Source organism: Callithrix jacchus, chromosome 8 (assembly GCF_049354715.1).
Source record: "Callithrix jacchus isolate 240 chromosome 8, calJac240_pri, whole genome shotgun sequence".
NCBI lineage: Eukaryota > Metazoa > Chordata > Mammalia > Primates > Cebidae > Callithrix > Callithrix jacchus.
The window spans coordinates 99,205,868-99,228,209 of record NC_133509.1 but is presented as its reverse complement, the minus strand read 5'-3'; the positions used below and the strand labels follow the sequence as shown (position 1 = coordinate 99,228,209).

The 22,342-nt window shown below is 41.3% G+C and overlaps 1 protein-coding gene across 1 annotated transcript in view; it reads right to left on the bottom strand.

The window, feature by feature from the left end:
- The window catches only part of PPP1R36 (protein phosphatase 1 regulatory subunit 36), a 40,587-nt gene extending 18,774 nt beyond the window's left edge, over positions 1-21,813 (bottom strand). Inside the window, exons 1-8 of the mRNA XM_035262225.3 lie at positions 21,754-21,813; positions 21,360-21,424; positions 19,174-19,221; positions 10,802-10,888; positions 10,181-10,299; positions 9,989-10,052; positions 6,234-6,332; positions 429-563 (exon numbers count right to left, since the gene is read on the bottom strand). Of these exons, the coding sequence (XP_035118116.2) occupies positions 429-563; positions 6,234-6,332; positions 9,989-10,052; positions 10,181-10,299; positions 10,802-10,888; positions 19,174-19,221; positions 21,360-21,424; positions 21,754-21,813 (677 nt within the window). The remainder of the gene's footprint in view (positions 1-428; positions 564-6,233; positions 6,333-9,988; positions 10,053-10,180; positions 10,300-10,801; positions 10,889-19,173; positions 19,222-21,359; positions 21,425-21,753) is intronic.
- Between the last annotated feature and the right edge of the window lie 529 nt (positions 21,814-22,342).

Here is a 22,342-nt window from a genome sequence, read left to right as displayed (position 1 = left end):
TCCACACTTCAGCAGCTCCTACTCACAGTTGTTGCTGCTGCAGAATAAGCAGTGAAAGGGTAGGGACACACCTAATCCCCTGCACCACCGGTCCCACAGGGCCTCCTGCCCAAACAAGTGGCCCTGGTCTGGCAGCAAGAGCCCTTCCTTGCTAAGAGCAAGATTTCACTGAGGGACCACATCATTTAATCCCAAGCAGTGGAAAGTTTTTAAAATATCAGCTGAGATTCTGAGATTTCTTCCATACGCACTTGGCTCTTTCAAAGGAGACATCATAAGTGTTTGGGACAGATTCTCACCTGAGCCCAATTACTCTGGACAACAGAAAAAGGAACATTTTCTCAAGGTAACAAAAGTCAAATGGAAGCATCTTAAGGATGTGTGTCTATGATGAGTGATGATCTAATGAACTGTAAGCACGTGCTTACTTTCCACAGCACATGTGATGCTTATCCGGCATGGCCAAGCCCAGCACAAGGTTACAGTACTTCTGCACCAAGTACTTCTGTGCTGCTTCTAATTTACTTAAAACCAATTCCATTTCTTTTTTCTCTACAAGGCCTCTGAGGGGAAAATTTTTAAAAAGAGAATTTGGGTTAATTTTCACAAACACTTATATTAACTAGCAAAAAGTCAGAATTACAAACTTTTTTTTATCTTTTAAGACAGGGTCTTGCTCTGCTACCCAGGCTGGAGTGCAGTGGTGTGATCATAGCTCACTGCAACCTCAACCTCCTGGACTCAAGCAATCCTCCTGCCTCAGCCTCCTAAGTAGCTTAGACTATAGACACACACCACCATGTCTGGCTAATTTTTTATTTTGTGTAGAGGCAAGGTCTCACTATTTTGTTCAGGCTGATCTTGAACTTATGGACTCAAGTAATCTTCCCCTTGACCTCCCAAAGTGTTGGAATGACAGGCGTGAGCCAGCGTGCCCAGCCATAAACTATTTTGAAAGAATGAGTGTGTCGACAAACTTTACTTACCAATGAATTTATTTTATTTAAGCAGTGGTATAGGAAAATCCTTAGAGTCCCTTCATATTTAATCATTGGAATCAGCATCTCAAGTTTATGGTGGATTTTCACTTCATTTACTTTTTTTTTCAGACAGAGTCTTGCTGTGTCACCCAGGCTGGAGTGCAGTGGCACAATCTCGGCTCACTGCAACCTCTGCCTCCTGGGTTCAAGCAGTTCTCCTGACTCAGCCTCCCATGTAGCTGGGATTATAGGTGCATGCCACCATGTCCAGCTAATTTTTGTATTTTTAGTAGAGATGGGTTTCATCATGTTGGCCAGGCTGGTCTCAAACTCCTGACCTCAAGTGATCCACCCACCTTAGCCTTCCAAAGTGCTGGGATTACAGGTGTGAACCACCAAGCCCAGCCTATTTTTGATTTTATTATAGATTATACTTTATGCTATGTAGCCTCAATTTTATATCCAGGTAGTCCTAATTTATAAAGAACAGCTCAACTAACAAATTATCTATACTGGTTGCTGAGGTGGCTAGCAGCCTACTTTCCTGCTATTTTCCTAAAATAACCACGGAGACTATGTACCTCAGCTTCCCCTGTGTTCCCTATGTCATTACTGAGCTTGGGGGCTCAATGTGTGAACAAGGACTGATTCTCAGCTCAAAGTATAGCTGTGTTTGCTAAGGAGGCATCTGTGGACAACTACTCTGGGAACTTTGGCATCAATTACAATAACACTGCTTCCCTGTGAAACCAGCTGCAGTTCCAATTGAATTGCAAGTGAACTTTCACAAAGACAACCTGTTCTTAGGTTACAGCAAGCCAAAATTTAAGTTTCTGCCATACGGTACAGTAGGAAACAATACTGCTGATGATACATTCCAATGTACTATTATTAAAAAGTGAGGTGTCACTAGACACCAAGTGATATTTACTCTAAACAGGGACAAATGACTGCCCCTTCTGAGTTAACCATTAGACTGACTCCATGAAGATATGCCATGAGGGGAGGGGGTTGTATTTAAGGATAATATAAACATTTCAAAACAGAAAATATTATCCCATATGATGAAAAGGTATAAAATGAGTTTCTGGAATAAAGTGGGCTCCAACGTTAAGTGCCCACATGCCATATAACCCAAACACACCCCAGTGACCACATCCCTGTGCCTGTTTCCTTCAGCAGCCCTACTCGTACTTGTCACCCTACTCTGCCAGAGCTGCCAGTAGCTAATATTCTTCTTTTGCTGTAGAAAACAACCAAACCAAACTACAACCACCAAGAAATGCTTGAAGGTTTTAGGCCAATGCTTCTCAAGTTTTAATAAACCTATGAATTATGAAAGTATCACTAGGGATGCTTGCTAAAAGCGCAAACTCCCAGTGCAACCCTCTCTCCAAGATTCTGGTTCAGTAGTCTAGGTCTTGCCTAGAAAATTTAAAACAATCTTCCCAAATGATTCCAAGGCCTTAGACCACATTTGCATGTATATATAAAGGACTGATGTGTTGAAATGGAATAAAAAGGAAAAAGCTACGAAAAAAAAATACTCAAGGACAGCTAACCTATATACAAAAATCCAGGCAGAGGTGGCCTGCTTGCACCACACTTCCATGTCTGGAAACCATTCCCCCATGCTGTTTTCATCTAATTTTGAAAAACTGCCTTAAATACAAACCCAGATAGTGGTTCATTTTTAAAGCACATTCTTTAAAAATGCAAACAATAATGTTGACAAAATTTTGTTGAAACGGATGTACTTATGCATTGCTTGTAACAGAAAATTGGCATAATCTTTTGGGGAAAAAAAACTGAAAATAATTTCAAAAGCCATAGAAATTATCATAAATTTTGATCTAATATAATCTCTCCTGGAAATATATTATTTTTTTAAAATCACCCAAAATTAGGAGGAAATTTTTATGCATGAGGCCATTCAATTCAATCATTATTTATATATCAGAAAAGCTAGAAACTGCCAAAATATATAAAATAGAAGGTGATATGGTTTGGCCGTGTCCCCACCCAAATATCATCTTAAATTGTAGCTCCCATAATTCCCATGTGTCATGGGAGGGAGCCGATGGGAGGTAATTGAATCATGGTGGTGGGTCTTTCCTGTACTGTCCTCATGATAGTGAATAAGTCTCATCAGATCTGATGGTTTTATAAAGGGACATTCCCCTGCACATGCTATCTTGCCTGCTGCCATGTAAGACATGCTTTTGCTGCTCATTTACCTTCTGCCATGATTGTGAGGCCTCCCCAGCCATGTGGAACTGTGAGTCAATTAACCTCTTTCCTTTATAAATTACCCAGTATGTCTTTATTAGAAGCATGAGAACAGGCTAATACAGAAGGATAAAGTGAGTAAAGGATAAAGACTACAGTCAGGTATTGTTTAAGGACTTGAGGTTTATTAACCTAACATATGAGTGAGTCTCCCATGAAATGTAACCCAGGCATCAAAATCTGTACCCTTAACCACTACAGTATACTGCCTCTTAGTAGGTAAGTCAAGTCACACACATTGGCTTGATGGAAAACTATGCTACCATTAAAAATTATAATTATGAAGATTATAATAACTTGAAAGTACTTATGATATTATGTTTAAAAGTAAATACAGGCCAGGCAAGGTGGCTCATGCCTATAATCCCCGCACTTTGCAAGGCTGAGGCAGGTGGATCACCTAAGGTCAGGAGTTCAACGTCAGCCTGGCAAACATGGTGAAACCCCATCTCTACTAAAAACACAAAAAATTAGCCAGGCATGGTGGCAGGCACCTGCAGTGCCAGCTACTCAGGAGACCGAGGCAGGAGAATCGCTTGAACCAGAGAGGCAGAGGTTGCAGTGAGTGGAGATTGTGCCACTGCACTCCAGCCTGGACGACAGAGCAAGACTCCGTCTCAAAAAACAAAACAAAACAAAACAAAACAAAACAAGTACATACATAATTGTTCAGAAGCTAAACATTCTAATTACAGACAGATAAACTCTGGAAAACAGTGCAGTTGACAGATAGGAAGTGCTGGGCATGTTGTACAGTGGTTTAAGCACAAACTTTGGAGTGAAACAGATCTGTGTTCTAGTATCAGTTCCACCTAGGAACTGTAACGACATCCCCTAGGTATGGTATGTGATCTCCAACAAACTAACATCACTGAGCCTTAATTTCTTCACCTGTAAAATGGGAACAAGACTGCTGCTTCGGAAAGCAGGGTAATCATCTGACATCATCTAAGTGTACCTTTGCCATTCTTCTTCACCTTTTTCTGTTCTCCCATGGCTGTAGTCTTTCCGCCCAAGTCCCATGAACTGGGGTAAGATAATATACACTGTCTCGTCTACTTCTGTATAATAACTCTGTGAATTAAGTGCTATTATTATCCCTATGCTATATCTTAGTATTTGAAATCAGTTTTTTATTCTGTGCAGACACCTCAATGCAATCAATATTTAAATCTATTATAGTAAGTAAACCAACAGACCATAGGAAACCTGAAAATAAAGACTCGTGATTTGTTTTTTAGAATCACACCAGAAAATCCATACTTTTAAGACTTCGATTGGTTTTTGTCAGTCTGAGTAACTGATTCCTTCTAAGGAACAGTCGACCTTATACCACTGTGTTTAGTGCATCTTTAACTAGAAAACCTGTCTCATTATCTATTCTTATCAATTAAGAAAGCAGGCCAGGCGTGGTGGCTCACATCTGTAATCCCAACACTTTGGGAGGCTGGGGCAGGTGATCACCTGAGGTCATGAGTTGGAGACCAGCCTGGCCAACATAGTGAAACCCGATCTCTACTAAAAATACAAAAATTAGCCAGGCATGGTGGTGGGCGCCTGTAATCCCAGCTACTCAGGAGGCTGAGGTGGAAGAATCGCTTGAACCCAGGAGGTAGAGGCTGCAGTGAGCCGAGATTTTACCACTGCACCCCAGCCTGGGTGACAGAGCGAGACTCCATCTCAAAAAAAAAAAAAATTTTTTTTTTTGCTAGATTAGCAATAAGCCTCAGAAGAGGAAATACTATAAAAAATATAATAACCCAAAGTGCCAAAAAAGTCTAAAGTTTCTATTTGGGAATAGTAAAAATCTTCAAACCTTCTAAGTCCATAGCTGGCTTTAAACCCTTTTGCTTGCTACCGTAGAAACATTTCATGCTCTGGCTTCCCTGTTGTGCAATACAGCCCCAAAATAACATTGATGTTGCATATTATGATGGCTTTACAGGAATAAGAGTTTTTAAATTATTTATTTGGTTCTTTACAAAACTGCTATCCAGATGCATTTATTCTACCCATAAGATGTTTTTCCAGCTGCTTGGTTGTATAACAGGTTTTCCATTTTGAAAACATCCTGCAGCAACAAGTTAATTACTCTACCCAGCATTCCTAACGGCTAAATCATTGGGTTGGTTCCACATGTACTGGGGAGGGCTGCCTGGCACAGGGAAAGTTCCATGGCTTGCAAAATGTCACCAAGGCTGAAAGGCATTGTTCGGCTCTGCACTCTGAGTCCCCAGATTCTTGCCCTGGTGTACACCTCTGAGCCACTTCTGCCTAAAGCTAAAGCAATGAAATTCTTTCGAGGTAGCCTAAGAAAGCTGGGATTTTTTCCTGAGATGTGGAATGCCATTTTGGCAAAATCTATTAATTTTTTTAATTCTTGGTTTTTTTTTAATTGGATGCTTATAAGCCCTTTAGCAAAAGCTTTGTAAGCATAAAAAGCACACAACAATTATATCTGCACTATTCAAGATGGTTGTCACTAGCCCCAAGTGGCTATTGAGAATGTATATAGTATGAATTGAGAATATTATAGGTATAAAATAGATACCAGATTTCAAGTCTTACTGCAGAAAAGTAACATATCTCATTAATAACTTCCTAGTATCAACGACTGTTGGCAATGATATTTGCATCATTGGGTTAAATAAAAGAGAGTATTCAAATTAATTTCATGTGTATCTTTTTATATTTTTTAAACATTACCAGAAAATTTAAAATTACATACATGGCTTTCATTATCTCATTATTGGGCAATGCTAGTCTGAATCAGTTGGAATATTTTGTTACTGGAATACACATAGAAATTATTCAGTGAGCTTTAGAAACACATTCTTCCCATGTAAAATGTCTTTGTACATCTCAAAGATTTAAACATTTCTATCATCTCTTTATCCTAGACAAAAGTTACTTTTAATACTGGCAGTGACACAACTCTAAAGCACACTGTAAAATCTTACTTACACCATATAGCTTTTGGGTTTCTTTTCTAGGGAGTCTTTTTCCAGGTAATGAGATAAGTAGTACAATAATGCCATGAGGAAATTATCAAGATTCTTATTCCTATGGAGAGATTTGAAACAGAGTCAGTGCTAACCTATTTCAAAGGTAAGATTTCTCACAAAAAATACATGAGCACACAACTCAAGAATAAGTAGAAAACCATGTTATGTGTATCAAAGAACTGATTTACCAATTAAAATTCTATCTACTATATCTTCAAATATTTTAAAAATCTGGGTTTTGTAAGTAAAACATTTGGAAAGGTCAGATGCTAAATTCTTATAGTTGTGCTTATTTTTCATTTTTAAAAACTTATATATTTCCACTGTTTAAAAAATAGAGAGAAATGCATCAAATAAAAAGTTTTCTCCTGCCTCTGTCACCATCCTATTCCCTAGTGGTAACCACTATTAAGAGTTTGGTTTGGGCCAGGCACAGTGGCTTACACCTGTAATTCCAGCACTTTGGGAGGCCAAGGCGGGTGGATCACCTGAGGTCAGGAGTTTGAGACCTGCCTGGTGAAACTCCTGCCTGGTGAAACTCTGTGTCTACTAAAAAATACTAAAATTAGCCAGGCATGGTCATGCATGCCTGTAATCCTAGCTAGTCGGGAGGCTGAGGCAGGAGAATTGCTTGAACCCCGGAGGTGGAGGTTACAGTAAGCCAATATCGAGCCACTGCACTCCAGACTGGTGACAGACTGAGACTCTGTCTCAAAAAAAAAAAAAAGTTTGGTATTAATCCTTTCTAAACTTTATAAAACATAGACAATCACATATAACATCCTCCTCCACCAACATATGTACATGTGCATGACTATATGCCTTAAAAATGTTTTTCGGTAATAAGTGGGGTAATATTGTATATACAATTCTTTGCAACTTGCTTTTATTTTTAATTTAGGTTCTGGGGTGCATATGCAGATCATGCAGGACTGTTGCATAGGTACACATATGGCAATGTGGTTTGCTGCCTCCATCCCCCTGTCACCTACATCTGGCATTTCTCCCCCATATTATCCCTCCCCAACCTCCCCTGCCCCGCTGTCCCTCCCTTGGCCCCTACAACAGATTCCAGTGTTTGATGCTCCCCTCCCTGTGTCCATGTGTTCTCGTTGTTCAACACCCATCGGTGAGAACATTCGGTGTTTGATTTTCTGTTCTTGTGTCAGTTTGCTGAGAAGAAACTTGCTTTTGTCAATTTTCTGTGTAGCACAGACCTCTTTCTATGATATATATATTTTTTCTTCATTGTTTTAAAGAGCTGGATATTCTATACCTCATTTAAGTAGTCTTCCATTGATGGGTATTTAGGTTTTTAAAAATATTATAGACAGAAGTGAAATTGCTAGCACATAGTGTATGTGCATATTAAATGTTCATGCCACACCCTCCAAAAAGGTTACACTGATTTACAATGCTATCTCATTTGTTTTTAACTAGAAGTCATTGTTTTCCTTCTAAATATTTTTCAAGACTTTTGCTGCCTTCTTTGTGGCCTCAAATGGAAATTCTTTCTCTGGCATTGGTTTCTTGAACTATACCTTAAAAAGCAGGATGAGGGTGACCATTACAGATTTTCTTTTCAAGGTATTAATAACTCCTGGTCTCAGGTTGGGTTCCCCTGCAACAGACACTGGGACAAAGACTTGAAAGTGAATCGTTTTGTTGGGAAGTGATCTCAGGAAACATCAGTAAGAAAGTGGGGAAATGAGACAGGAAAAGAAAGGAAGCCAACAGAGAGGGTGTTGGCAAAGTAAGTGGAGTTCAGTCCTGTGGGGACTCTGGGAGACGGTGTGGAAAACATCTCAGTTTTTCTACCAACTCCTCCAGCAGGGCACTGAGTGAGAGCTGCTTTTAGGGCACTGACTCCCTAGCTCTGAGCTTGCCCTGCAGTCAGGCTGAGCGTGCTCCTGTGGTGGAATGAGGCCTTCAGGCTGAGTCTCAGGCAGTTGCCACAACAGCCTGCATGTATGTGCTGAGAGAATGGAGAGGGGTGCCAGTAGTATCGGGCACCCGACTCTCATTGAGCATTCACGGTGTAGGGGCCACATGAGGCACAGCCATGCACAGCCATACAAAGGGGATACAATTACACAATTACTTTCCAATTTTGTAGCTGAGGAGACAGGCTTTGAAAGGTCAAGAAACTTACTACAGTCACACACCTAGCATATCCTAGGGCTGCCAAACATAACTAGTGGAGAAAATTGATCTTCAGTAAATGGGTAAAACCCTTTTTTTTTTTTGAGAAGGAGTCTTGCTCTGTTGCCCAGGATGGAGTGCAGTGGCACAGTCTCGGCTCACTGCAACCTCTGCCTCTCAGGTTCAAGCAGTTCTCCTGCCTCAGTCTCCCAAATATCTGGGATTACAGGTGTCTACCACCACACCCTGCTAATGTTTGTTTTTTTTTTCTTCCTGAGATGGAGTCTTGCTCTGTTGCCTAGGTTGGAGTGCAGTGGCATGATCTCAGCTCACTGCAACCTCCACCTCCCAGGTTCAAGTAATTCTCCTGCCTCAGCCTCCTGAGTAGCGAGGATTACAGGTGTGTGCCACCACACCCGGCTACTTTTTGTATTTTTAGTAGAGATGGGCTTTCACCACATTGGCCAAGCTGATCTCGAACTCCTGACCTCGTGATCCACCAGCCTTGGACTTTGTGCCTTTGATCACGTTGGGGTCACCACCTGAGACGTGGGTTCCACTGCCGTGGGAGTCTGACCTGCAGACCCTGACTCAACCACGGATGAATAAATGCACTCTCACACCATTAAGCTGTTTCACATGGGCTAGGGAATGGCCGCTGACTGCTTTCAGAGGGCAAAATACAACCATTCGACCTAGATTCCCTGTTCATCCACACATTTATTCCCTAGACATTACGATAGAGGTTCTAAGTTAACACACTTGTGGGTAATTAACATGGTTTTATAACTGGTAAAAGCTTTTGGTTCTGGGGCCCAGAATAAATGCAATTAATAAGTAATTCCCCTTTAATCCTCCTGGAGAAACCACCCAGCACCAAATTCACATGAGTAAACAGAGTGGAGACAAATGGGTGTGGGGTAAGGTCTTTTGATCAGTCTCTAATCTCTTTCCTATGCTAATGTTAACGAGGCAGCTGCCTTCAACCTGCCCTAGTAAAACCCTTTGGCCTTCCAAAAGGCTTGAGACTATAACTTTCTCTAATATATCTTTACTATTCTCTGTAATATTTTTGCCAACCACCCCGAGTGAATCTCAATAGGCCTCCCAAAGTGCTGGGATTACAAACGTGAGCCACCACACCTGGCCATTTGTATTTTCAGTAGGGAGGGGGTTTCACCATGTTGGCCAGGCTGGTCTCAAACTCCTGACCTCAGGTGATCTCCCCACCTCAGCCTCCCAAAGTGCTGGGATTACAGGCATGAGCTGCCACACCGGGCCAGTAAATGGGCATATCCCTTAACTATTATGTAAAAATAATGCAGTCCATGTGAGACTCTGACTGCATGCTCTCCATAGTCCTTGCCCTGGGACTTTGGGGTTCCCATGACTTCTGGCTTCCTCTTCCTGACTCTGTGGTTGCAGTGTTTGTGACTAGGTCCTGAGAGGATGGCTTACATAGAGCCAGCCTCACGCTCTTCCTCTAAAAATCAGATTTGTCATCACTTACCAGATGGAGTTACTGAAAAATAAAGGATAAAAGATCTGAAATGCTTCACAAGCAATACATACTTCATAAATGTAAAAGAACCAATCCGCTGCATCTCAGTATCTTGTAGCAAAAGCAAAGTAACAACTGAAAAGAGAAAATGGACAATTGAGAGAGGACAAAAGCTGCCTGTGAGTCACACATGATATGTTTATGCATGGATGTTATGTATAGATGATGGACGTTTATGTATAGATTAGAAAACAATTACTGACATTTAACATCATCTAGTGTACTGGTGCCCTGTTGACCTCGTTTCTCTAAAGCTTTAGCTGACTTATCCTCTCTTGCAGCAAGCCTTTTATCTGTCAACCATTTTGGAAAGTAATAGTTTCTAGCAGTGTTGTGTTTTAAAATATTTTAGTTGGATTTAATCTAGCCTGACATGTAAGAAGCATTCATTAAAAAGTAATAAGGGCCTGAGTGTCATACATGGGTTTTGTTTGATGTAAGATGATTTCAGAATGCTTTTTATTAAACATTATATTTACTATGTTAAGGCAAGCGGGACGCTCACTGCCTGATATAAAACCTAAATACAAATATCATCCAAAATAGATCATTTAAATCATCTATTCTGGTGTACCTATCATTTTCAAATTTTAAGAAACTGTAAAAAGTTGAAGATGTGCTGACAGCCAGGTTAACAGGATACATTTATTGAGACTATTGGAATTCCCACCATAATTCTGAAACAGTGCATGTTCTCTCTTTGATAGGTACTCACATTGCAACCTAGAATAATAGGAACGGTATTTTCGTAGTTTGTAAAGGCTGAAGCCATTCCACTGAGAGGGGCTATCAGCAGCTCTGGTATGGTTGAGAAGCTAATCTACCTTTCTGGAGCTGGACTGTCGATTTCTGCAAAGTGAACTGCTTTGCCTTTCTTTCCTTTTTCCTTGAGTTCTACTGCAGGTGTAAAACTGCAATCAAAATGAGATAATTAGGGACTTCACTTCTTCCAGGGGAAAACAAGTCAAATCGTATCATAACTCATAATCTTAGGACTAGCATATATTATCAGCAGAAGCTGAAGAGAATCTGAGACATAGCAATGTTCAATTCATGTATTTACATACTGAACACTTATCTAGAGAAAAAATTAAAACTTCCGCCTCTAACCATCAGCAGTCTCCACAATACCACTACACACAGAACATTTGAAAATCTTTTAGTAACTTCCTAAGAAACAGAAAGCTCTTGAAAAATTTGGAAAGATTATTTATTGAGGTACTTAATATATATGATATGTGCTTTTAGGCACAAATCTCATTTAACCCTCACGGAAACTCTAACACAAAATATTATCACCATTTTTACATATAAGAAAAATGGAAACTTAAAAAGAGATTAAGTGACTTGACTAAAATAACAGCAACTGGCAAAGTCAGGACTGGTGCCTAGGTTTTTAGCCACAGAGCCTTGTGCTGAGCCACCCGGCAATCCTGCCTCCCAGATAGCAATCTCAGTATTGGCTGCCATGGACTCTTCTAAGGGCCTCAGCCATCTCGATCTCCAGGTGGCTTTAGGACCTTCTACTTAACTCAGAGTTTCTTAGCACGTTGTACAAGCACTACTAAGCCATAACGAGTCTGACTAACAAAGGAACCCAATTAAATAACAAATCTATACTGACGATCTACTATGTGTTAGGAATTGCTATGACATTGAAAATAAGATGGTTTCTAATTAGAACCGTTGCACAGACTCTTGGGGGTATCAGCAAATGCTAACAGAAAAACAAAGAAAAGTCTTCTGAAGACTATCAGGACAAGGCTCCTGCCTTATAGATAGTACATTTTCTGGGAGAACCATGGTGTCTGCCAAATCCATTGTGAGTTATCACAATGCCACATTGATAACACAATGTAGAAGCTTACCCTCTGCCCAAAGTTCTGTGTCCCTCTGTTAAGCTGAGAGGCAGATGCAGTAATAGAAGCACTTCCCCTCAACTTTATCCATTCTCTAAAGATGGATATTAATCATGAGAACTTTATTATCTCCTTGGTAAATCCCACAAAGAAATTTTGTTAGAGAAATACCTCCCTGTGGGAATAATAAAATCAGCTTGGTACTTTCTTCTTCCAGGAGTCTCTCCAACTGCCTGGCAATATTTGTGTTGTAGGTTAGCTCCTAAAAGCATGTACATAATGTTACCTCAATGGAATGATTTTTTTTCCCACTGTTTTCTTTTTTTTAAGACAACTGGCACCAAGTTGGCCAGTGATGATTTCTAAGCTTTTCATTCTTTTTGGTGCTGCTCTTATCACTGGTCTCCATGAAATGGGTATTTGTGGGGCAGGGTGTGCTAAAATACTGAGGATGGAGGTGTGCAGGGAAAAAGAAATGGAAAGATGGCAAATGCTGATAGTGGCTACCTCCAGAGACGGGTGGGGGATAAGAGGGGGCAGGAAGGAAAGAGAGGGTAATGAAGGATCTCAATTCCACATCTGTATACTTCTGCATTATTTATAAAAATGTATTACCTGCATAACTTTTCAAAACATTGATAGAGATATACAGACTAAGGAAGCCCCAGCTGTTCCCAGCTCTCTCCTGTTTCTCTTCCCTAGAAGATGAGAGAAGATAGAAACACTAAATCTAAGTTAATGTCAAATGTAACTGTGTCTCCTCCCCGTTTTCTCAGCCCCATTCCTATAATTCAAAGTTTCTTGCATTTGCCTGAGATGTTTTGAGACAATAAAGCCTTAAAATAAGGAATTTGAAAGGATACAGTTGGGACTATCTTATTTATCTAGATAAGTCTATGAACTAAGTCAGATGAACTTGGAACTATAAAACCATAAAATTGGCCAGGGTTGGTGGCTCACACCTGTAATCCCAGCACTTTGGGAGGAAGCTGAGTCCAGTAAATGGCTTGAGCCCAGGAGTTTGAGACCAGCCTGGGCAACATAGTGAAACTCCGTCTCTACTAAAAATAAAAAAAATTTAAAAAACCTTAGTTGGGTGTAGTAGCACGTGCCTGTGCTCCCAGCAACTTGGAAGGCTGGGATGGGAGAATTGCCTGAGCCCAGGAAGTGGAGATTGCAGCGAGCTGGGATCACACCACTGCACTCCAGCCAGCCTGGGTGACAGAGTGAGACCCAGTCTAAAAATAAAATTAAAAAGCGGGGCGGGCACGGTGGCTCATGCCTATAATCCCAGAATTTTGGGAGGCCAAGGCGAGCGGATCACCTGAGGTCAAGAATCTGAGATCAGCCTGACCAACAAAGAGAAACCCCATCCCTACTAAAAATACAAAATTAGCTGAGCGTGGTAGTGCATGCCTATAATCCCAGCTACTCAAGATGAAGCAGGGGGGCCGCAAACAAACCTCTCGAATACCAAAAACGGGAAGGAAGTGGTAATTGTATTCGGCCAGGAGTTGCAGCGGCATAGACGCCTCAACAATCGAGCTCTCCCGACAAAGAAAATCGAGGCCCTTTTAAAGGCTTACAGTCTGAGAGGTGCACATGTGAGACAGTCAAGAGCGTGGGGGACATGACTAGGTGGGGGTCTGAGCAGTTGAGCAAGAACAATGCCTTCCAAGGAAAATTCCTCTGTACCATGTCCGTGATCTATAGATAGGGTTGTGGTCAGCATAGGGGGTTTAATCCTTTAGACCTGACGGCAGCACCTACCCATCCCTCCTCTGGCTGACTTTTAACTTCTCCTTTTGAGATGCAGTGTAGAAGGCTAAAGGGGAAATGGCCTTAGAAGCTCGGGAAGAGGGGATCTCCTTCCTCAGGGAGGCTGAGGCAGGAGAACCGCTTGAACCCGGGAGGCAGAGGTTGTGGTGAGCAGAGATTGCGCCATTGCACTCCAGTCTGGGCAACAAGAGCGAAACTGCATCTCAAAAATAAATGAATGAATAAAATAAAAAATAAAATCATAGAATTTTGGGGTTATTGGGAATAAAAAAAATTATCTAGAATAAGGCTGTCATTTTACTGATGGAGAACTAAGGCTTGGAGAGGCTGACCCATGTCCCAGTGGTAGAAACTGGTAGGTAGAAACTAAGGGTAGACCCTTAGCCAACAGTCTGATATTTACTGCTAAACTTTTAATCCTTATGCTCTGACCTCTGGACATACGTTCTCTACTTCACACTTGTCTGAGTGGCTTTCACCCCACTGAAGTCATTCTCTAGCTTGGCTGGTGAGACAGATTCTACTTTGTGTGTGAGTGCTCTGCCATAGCCCTGAAGGCAGCCTATGCTCACAATGCGTTTGGAATCACCAAGAAGCAACATGAGTAATAACCGAATTTTTTTTTTCATTTGTGGTTCAAGTTTACAATTTTTTTTTTCGTTTATTTTCGCGATTTTTTTTTTAAACTGAGTCTCACTCTGTCACCTAGGCTGGAGTGGCACGATCTCAGCTCACTGCAACCTCTTCATCCTGGGTTCAAGCAATTCTCCTGCCTCAGCCCCCCGTGTAGTTGGGATTACAGGTGCATGCCACCACATCCTGCTAATTTTTGTATTTTTGGTAGAGATAGGGTTTCACCATGTTGGCCAGGCTGGTCTCGAACTCCTGACCTCAGGTGATCCACCCACCTCGATCTCCCAAAGTGCTGGGATTACAGGCATGAGCCACTATGCCCAGCCAATAATTGAAAATTGTACTGTGAATTGTACCTCTGATTCGTGCTCAAACCACAGTCTGGGCTAATTAGCCTGTACCCTCCTACTGTCTCCAGAGTACAAGATGGATGTACTTTCCTAATATTAGAATATAATCATGTCATTCCCCTTTGCCTTGAAGTAAACAGGAAAGAAATCCATACTTTCTCTCTAGAATTCATCACTGAAATGCAGAAGGCTGGACAATTCTTGGCTTCCACACAATTAGATTTCTTTGACGGTTCTCAGAGAGTCTTCTCTCAGGCCATGATGAAAGAGTAGTGTTTCCCTGGGTTTATATCCTCAGGGGAGTCCATGACCTTTGCAAAGATTCAGACAGACTGCTGGTTCTTGCCCAGCTTTAGAACAGGACTACCTGAAGCAAGAAAGGAAAAGACAGCAGGTACTATGTCAGAGAGAAAAGCCTGCCTCATGGGCCAACCTAGATGATGCCTGTGAGTAAAAGTATTTCTCTTTACCAAATAAGAAAGAAGTGGGCATGAAGGCTGATGAACTATACCAACACCCTCATTAACTTCTCGCGAGGCATTATTATTGCATTTTATAGATGAAGGAACTGAGAACAGTGGCGCAATCTCCACTCACTGCAACTGCTGTCGCCCGGGTCCAAGCGATTCTCCTCCTGAGTAGCCAGGATTATAGTGTGTGCCACCATGCCCAGCTACCTACATCAGTTGTATTTTCTAAGACAGTGCTTATTTTTTAAGATACATACTGAAATATTTACAGATGACATGATGCCTAGGATTTTCTTCAAAATAATTGAGGAGTGGGGTAGAAAGAGGTATAGATATGAAGTTGACTTTGATTCAGTACTCGTTGATGCTGTGTTATGGGTTCTTTGGGGTTCATTACACCATCTTCCCTACCTTTATATATTTGAAACCCCATGGCCAGAAATGGTGGTTCACACCTGTAATCCTAGGATGTTGGGAGGCTAAGGCAGGCAGATTGCTTGAGCTCAGGAGTTCCAGATCAGCCTGGACAACATGGAGAAACCCCATCTCTACCAAAAAAGAATACAAAAAAACTAGCTGGGCATGGTGGCATGTGCCTGTAGTTTCAGCTGTTTGCTGGGGGGCGGGGTGGGAGGCAGTGTGTGGTGGGTGGTGGGGGCTGAGGTAGGAGAATCACTTGAGCCCAGGAGGTTGAGGCTACACTGAGCCAAGGTTGTGCCATTACACTCCAGCCTGGGTGACAGAGTGAGATGCCGTCTCAAATAAAAAAAAGGGTGTGTGTGTAGAGAGAGAGACAGAGAGAGGGGAAAGTTTGAAGATTTGGAAAGCTATATATGTATACCATAAGATGTTAACAGTTACTTGCTTGGGTGGGATTGTGTTTTGTTTTTGCTTATTAGTATTTTACAATTTTTTTTAAGAGATGGGGTCTTGCTATGTTGCTCAGACTGCAGTACAGTGGCTGTGTTATTCACAGGTGTCATCATGGCACACTATAACCTCAAATTCCTAGTCTTAAGCAATCCTGCCCCTTCAACCTTCCGACTTACTGAGACTACAGGCACTCACTGATGTTTTTAATCCTTTTCCTGTTTAGAAAAAAAAAAGTGTAGTTTGCTGGTAGCATCCATTTAATTTTATATAAATACCCTCTTTGAGGCTGAAGCAAATCTGACTGATTTTCCAGGTGAAAATACAATATAAAACTATTCTTAGAGTTATTTCTAAACAGAACTAACATCAGAATTGTCTTAATCATCAGAATCGTCTATTTTGGAAAAATCATATTCATCAGCTGAATCTTAGGCCAACTGTTCGAGAACGATGTTAACATCACATGTAGGAATGCTGTTTTCTAGGATTTGAAATTTTCCGCAATAGACAATTACTAGTTTTGTAAATGGAAATACCACTAAAAACAGAATGCTATAAACAGAATGATGTCTTTTGTTTCCAAAGTCAATATACTAGAGCAAAGAGAAAATAATTTTTTTAAAAAGCGAGATATTTTGTGGCAAAGTTATCTCAGGGTAAACACTGTAGCTGCAAGTGCCCCTGAGGAGTATTCTTTGGACAAACAAGAAAATAGTTAAATAGAATGATTTTTAAAAACATTTCATAATTTTTTAAAGTAGCTATTTCTTAGGGTTCTGGCCTCAATCATTCCACTTCCCAATCTAATTTTGCATTTGCCTTTCTCCTAAGGGCCAAATTCCTGCCTACTGGATTTTTAACTTGGGGTTCCTACAGGCAAGTACTTTGAGTAGTATGCATTAAAAAAAAAAATCTTGTTACCCTTTACCCCCTCCACACACTTACTGCCTCTCCCCATTCCTGCTTATCTCCCATTCTCCTGCCAGAGCTCCTCTGGGTCCTAGTCACCACCCTCTTGGATTGCTGCATAACTGTTCTGCCTAGCTCCAATCTCGCACTGCTAGGTGTGAGAGCAGTCACTGAACACGCCTGCTACCTCTGCAGTTTCCATCCCTACCACTGTCTATTCTCAACCACCTCTGCCACAGCCCTGCCCCTTCACCACCAACTAGAGTAACATTAAGTCTCCAGTAGCACTGTCTCTGACAGAAAAAGCATGTTCCAGCTCAAGAGTCCTCTCTGATGTCAAACCTACATTTTAAAATTTGTGATGGGATATGCTCAGACTTTTAACAGGGAACCAATACCTCTATTTCCAATGAATCCAAATACCAACTCTGACATACAATATACAAGGGTCCGCCTTCCTCTACCTTTGCAGGTAGATGCCCAAGGTAATCCTGACACTCTAAAGCTCACCACATTGAGTTGCTTAAACACAAAGCAGCTCCACCAAAAACAGGCTGGCTGACCCCCATCTGTTCGTAATATTCCTTTTCCGCCTCCCTTAACTGCCCCCCAGTTTGTGTACACCACATAGTCTGGGGTTTGCAGTTTTTTGTTGTTGTTGTTTTAGTTATAACTTCCGTGTAATAAAGTGCATAAATCTTAAAGTGTGCAACTTGATGAATTTTTTAATATGTATATACCCACAAAACTACCACCCAGATCAACACATAGGCCATTTCTACCACCTCAGAAGGTTTCCTTATACTGTCTCCCAATGCCACCAGTTGATAACCCCCTAAAGGTAACCACTATTTTGTATTTACTCATATCATTAAAGTTCTTTTTTTTGTCTATTTGTTAAAACTTTATACAAATGTAATCATGCAGTATTTACATTTTTGTGTCTGGCCTCTTTTGCTCATGCTTTGTATTATGTCATGTAACCTATATTTTAAATCATACCATTCCCTAGGTATTCTCCTAAATTAGTGGAAATCAAATCAAGCCATATTTCAAGAACAATTTGGTAACAAACCAAAAGGAATTTTAGTTTATGAATATGAATACTTTATGAAAGATATGAAACTGATATCTGTGAACTCATTAGTAGGCTCAAATATAAAATAGCACCATATGGGGTGGGTTGTCAGATTCACACTGAAAATTAGTTTAAAAAATACTGCGGCCGGGCGCGGTGGCTCAAGCCTGTAATCCCAGCACTTTGGGAGGCCGAGGCAGGTGGATCACGAGGTCAAGAGATCGAGACCATCCTGGTCAACATGGTGAAACCCCGTCTCTACTAAAAATACAAAAAATTAGCTGGGCACGGTGGCGCGTGCCTGTAATCCCAGCTACTCAGGAGGCTGAGGCAGGAGAATTGCCTGAACCCAGGAGGCAGAGGTTGCAGTGAGCTGAGATCGCGCCATTGCACTCCAGCCTGGGTAACGAGTGAAACTCCGTCTCAAAAAAAAAAAATACTGTCGGCCAGGCTCGGTGGCTCACACCTGTAGTCCCAGGACTTTAGGAGGCCAAGGCGGATGGATTCCTGAGGTCAGGAGTTCAAGACCAGCCTGGCCAACATGGTGAAACCCCATCTCTACTAAAAATACAAAAATTAGCTGGGTGTGGTGATGGGCACCTGTAATCCCGGCTATACCAGAGGCTGAGACAGGAGAATCCCTTGAACCCAGGAGGCGGAGGTTGCAGTGAGCCGAGATCATGCGACTGCACTCCAGCCTGGGCAAGAAAGAGTGAAACTCTGTCTCAAAAAATATATATATATACTGTCAACTAACTTCATTTACAAAGAAACTCAATAAGTAAAAAAAGTATGATCCAAAGTGCTCATCATCAGAAGAGAGGACTAAGATGGCCTTTAAATATATGTGAAGATTGAGAATGGAAAATGGTGGGCCAAGTACAGTCGCTCACGCCTGTAATCCCAGCACTTTGGGAGGTTTAGGAGGGCAAATCACTGGGCCCAGGAGTTTAAGACCAGCCTGGGCAAAATGGTGAAAACCTGCCTCTACTAAAAATACAAAAAATAAGCTGAGATGGGAGAATCACCTAAGCCTGGGAAGTCGAGGCTTCAGTGAACCAAGATCATGCCGCTGTCCTCTAGCCTGAGAAACAGGAATGAGACCCTGTCTCAAAAAAAAAAAAAAAAAAAGTTGGCACTCATATTTATACACACATTCTCTTGTGCTTTATCATGTATTTTGACTCCTGTAATGATCCTGTCTGTCTAATCCCAAAACTATCTTACTGTCTATCTCATACTTACTGAGGGTGATGTTTCAGATGCCACTGGACAGAATCTTCTATGGCAAAGCTGAAAAGGGAAACTGAAATTACTGCTTTGAAGTGACAGTTACTCAGAAATACTGAAATAAATATTCTATAAAATATAAACTTTTGATTTTGACTCTAATAAAATGTTAAGCCTTTGAATTATTTAACATGAAATATGTCATCATGTTTATAATGTAACTATAAACATTTAGTGTAACTATATATGTCTGCTTAGCCAACTCCTTTCCTGACTTCCAGCCCCATTTGTCCAACAGCCCAAGATGTATCCATGTGAACAAGTCATAGCAACCTGAAACACATGGTCAGTTTTGTCACTTTATTTATTTATGTTGCCCAGGCTAGAGTGCAGTGGCACGATCTTGGCTCACTGCAACCTCCACCTCCCAGGTTCCAGCAATTCTCCCACCTCAACCTCCCAAGTAGCTGGGATTACAGGCATCTGCTACCGCGCCTGGCTAACTTTTTTGTATTTTTAGTAGTGACTGGGTTTCACCATGTTAGTCAGGCTGGTCTTGAACTCCTGACTTCAGGTGATCTGCCTGCCTCGGCAGATTACAGGCATAAGCCACTGCACCCAGCTGCCAGTTTTGTCACTTTACTGCTGTATATGGGTGAAGGGCAATATCAGTCACCTGATTACCCAATCAGAGACACCTAAGAACCAACCTAAACACCTGCTTTTCTCTCTCCCTTCACATCCAATCCCCATATCCTATCAATCCTATCCAAATATCCTGTCAATCCTCTCTCTCAAGTATTTCTTAGTCCTTTGCCTTTCTATCTTTACCAACATGGAGTTAATTCTAACTCTCATTATTGCTTACTTGTATAATTATCTGTAATCCTACAACTGGCCTTCAAATTTGTCCCCTGCCTCTACCTCTGCTTAAATCTAGCAGTTTCTTTGAACATGCTCAATAAACATTTGTTGCGTACCTACTTAAGAAGTTCTGTAGATGGTTCCAGAGACCAACTGTAGACAGTTCTTGCCACTGCAGGGCTTACTGTCTAATTGAGGGAGACAGTGAGTACATGAAAAGGGCTTAGGCATTAGACAAATCTTGGTTCAAACTATCAGTTCTGCTACTTACTGGCTGTATGACTTTGGTTCAGTTGCTTAATCTCCCTGAGCCTTGTTTTTCATCTATAAAATGAGGATATTAATGTTCACTTTTCATAGTTGTTTTAAGAATTGGAAAAATATGGCCAGGCACAGTGACTCACGCCTGTCTGTAATCCCAGCACTTTGGCAGGCCGAGGCGGACAGATCACCCGAGGTCAGGAGTTTGAGACCAGCCTGACCAACATGGAGAAACCCTGTCTCTACTAAAAACACAAAAAATTATCCAGGCATGGTGGCATGTGCCTGTAATCCCAGCTACTCGGGAGGCTGAGGCAGGAGAATTGCTTGAACCCAGGAGGTGGAGGTTGTGGTGAGCCAAGATCGCACCATTGCACTCCAGCCTGAACAACAAGAGCAAAATTCCATCTCAAAGAAAAAAAAAGAATTGGAAAAATAGACAAATATCTGGCACATAATCAGTGCACAACAGATAGTGTCTAGTATTATTAGCTTAGCTATACACTTTTAAGAGTCAGTGTCTTCTTAACAGAGATTAAAATCAGTTTTTTCTAATTTAGTAATTTTCTCTTGCAAAATTCACCATCTATTGCAGCAGGTCTAAAATGGTCCCATTAATGTACAACTATATTTCTGTAACTCAAAAAAGCAATTTTATAAAGTAATTAAAAACATGGACTCTGCAAATCAAACAGACCTACATTTAATTTTTTTTTTCAAACCTACATTTAAATAATCTTAGTTACCTCTGAGCTGTGTGATTGGGCCAAGTCACTTAATTTTCCTCAAATAGCTTAACCCTTTGAAACTTCAGTTTCTTCATCTGTAAACTAATTAACATGCAGCTGTTTCAAAGAGCTGGTTAAACTGATTAGCAGTGTCTGGTCCATATGAAGCAGCTGATAAGTGTTCAGAGAAAGGCTGTTTGCTGAAATTATTGTCTCCAGATGGTGAGGTATCAGTGGATATTTATCCGCTTCTGTTTTGCTTTTTTTCTTTTTTTTACCCTGGGCACATGTAATTTTTATAAAATTTTATAAAAACTCTAATATAAAAAAAGTTTTGTTAAAATTTACCTTCTGAATTCAAGAGTTCTGGTTTCATCTTTCCAGTACCACATCCCTAATCGTAATCCCAACTGCTGAAAAACAAAATTTTTTCAGCAAAAATAATTAAAAGTTCAATTTGCAATCCACATGCCACAATAAACCTGTAACAATAATTTCTACTTACTAACATACCTTTTAAGTAATAATAAGGAAACAAGAAACAATGGTTCCTACTAGTCCCTCTTTACATTTTCAATAAGAGTGTAGAATCCTAAAGTGTTAAACTGGAAGCTAGGATTTTATCCCGCTGTTTGATTTTAGGTGCGGTTTCAGTAGAAAGGCAGGAAGGAGGGGGAGGGAGAAAGGAAGGGAGGAAAGTAGGAAAAGAGGAAAGAAGAAGTTGAGGGTCTGCCCGTCTAACCGCTTCCTCCTCACATAAAACTCGGACACCGGGTACGTGGCGTCGCCCTGGCCGCCACATGGCGTCGCTGAGGCTACCGCCCGCCGGCACCAGCACACTGCGGCCAGGTGCGCGGGGCGGGGCAGGGCCCGGCGAGGCGTCGCTTCCCTCCTGGGCCGCGCGAGCTGCGGCCGCACCCAGGCTTCTTCCGCGATCCCTAATGCCCAGCTCGGTGCCCCGGTTCCCAGTCTTAAAAGCCGTGGCAGCTTACTGGCCTATCCATTGTAAAGCAGCCCAAGGAATAATTCTTCATGGCATTCCAACTGTGAACTTCATCAAGTTTTTCATTTTACTGTTTTAATTGGAATAAATACATTTAGTCGTATAGGGAAGAAAGATCCAGTTTTTCCAAACTTTCATGATTAGCACTATTATTAAGTTTAAATCCAGGTTGTACCTAGTATGATGGGGAGAGGAGGGCCGAGGTGGGGAAGCAGGGAAGTACACAAAAGTAGTGTTGCTCAAAAACCAAGAACCTTGCTTAGTGTCAATGGATATTCAATTGATATTTTTACATTTACACTCTTCCGATCGTATGTCTTGTAATTCC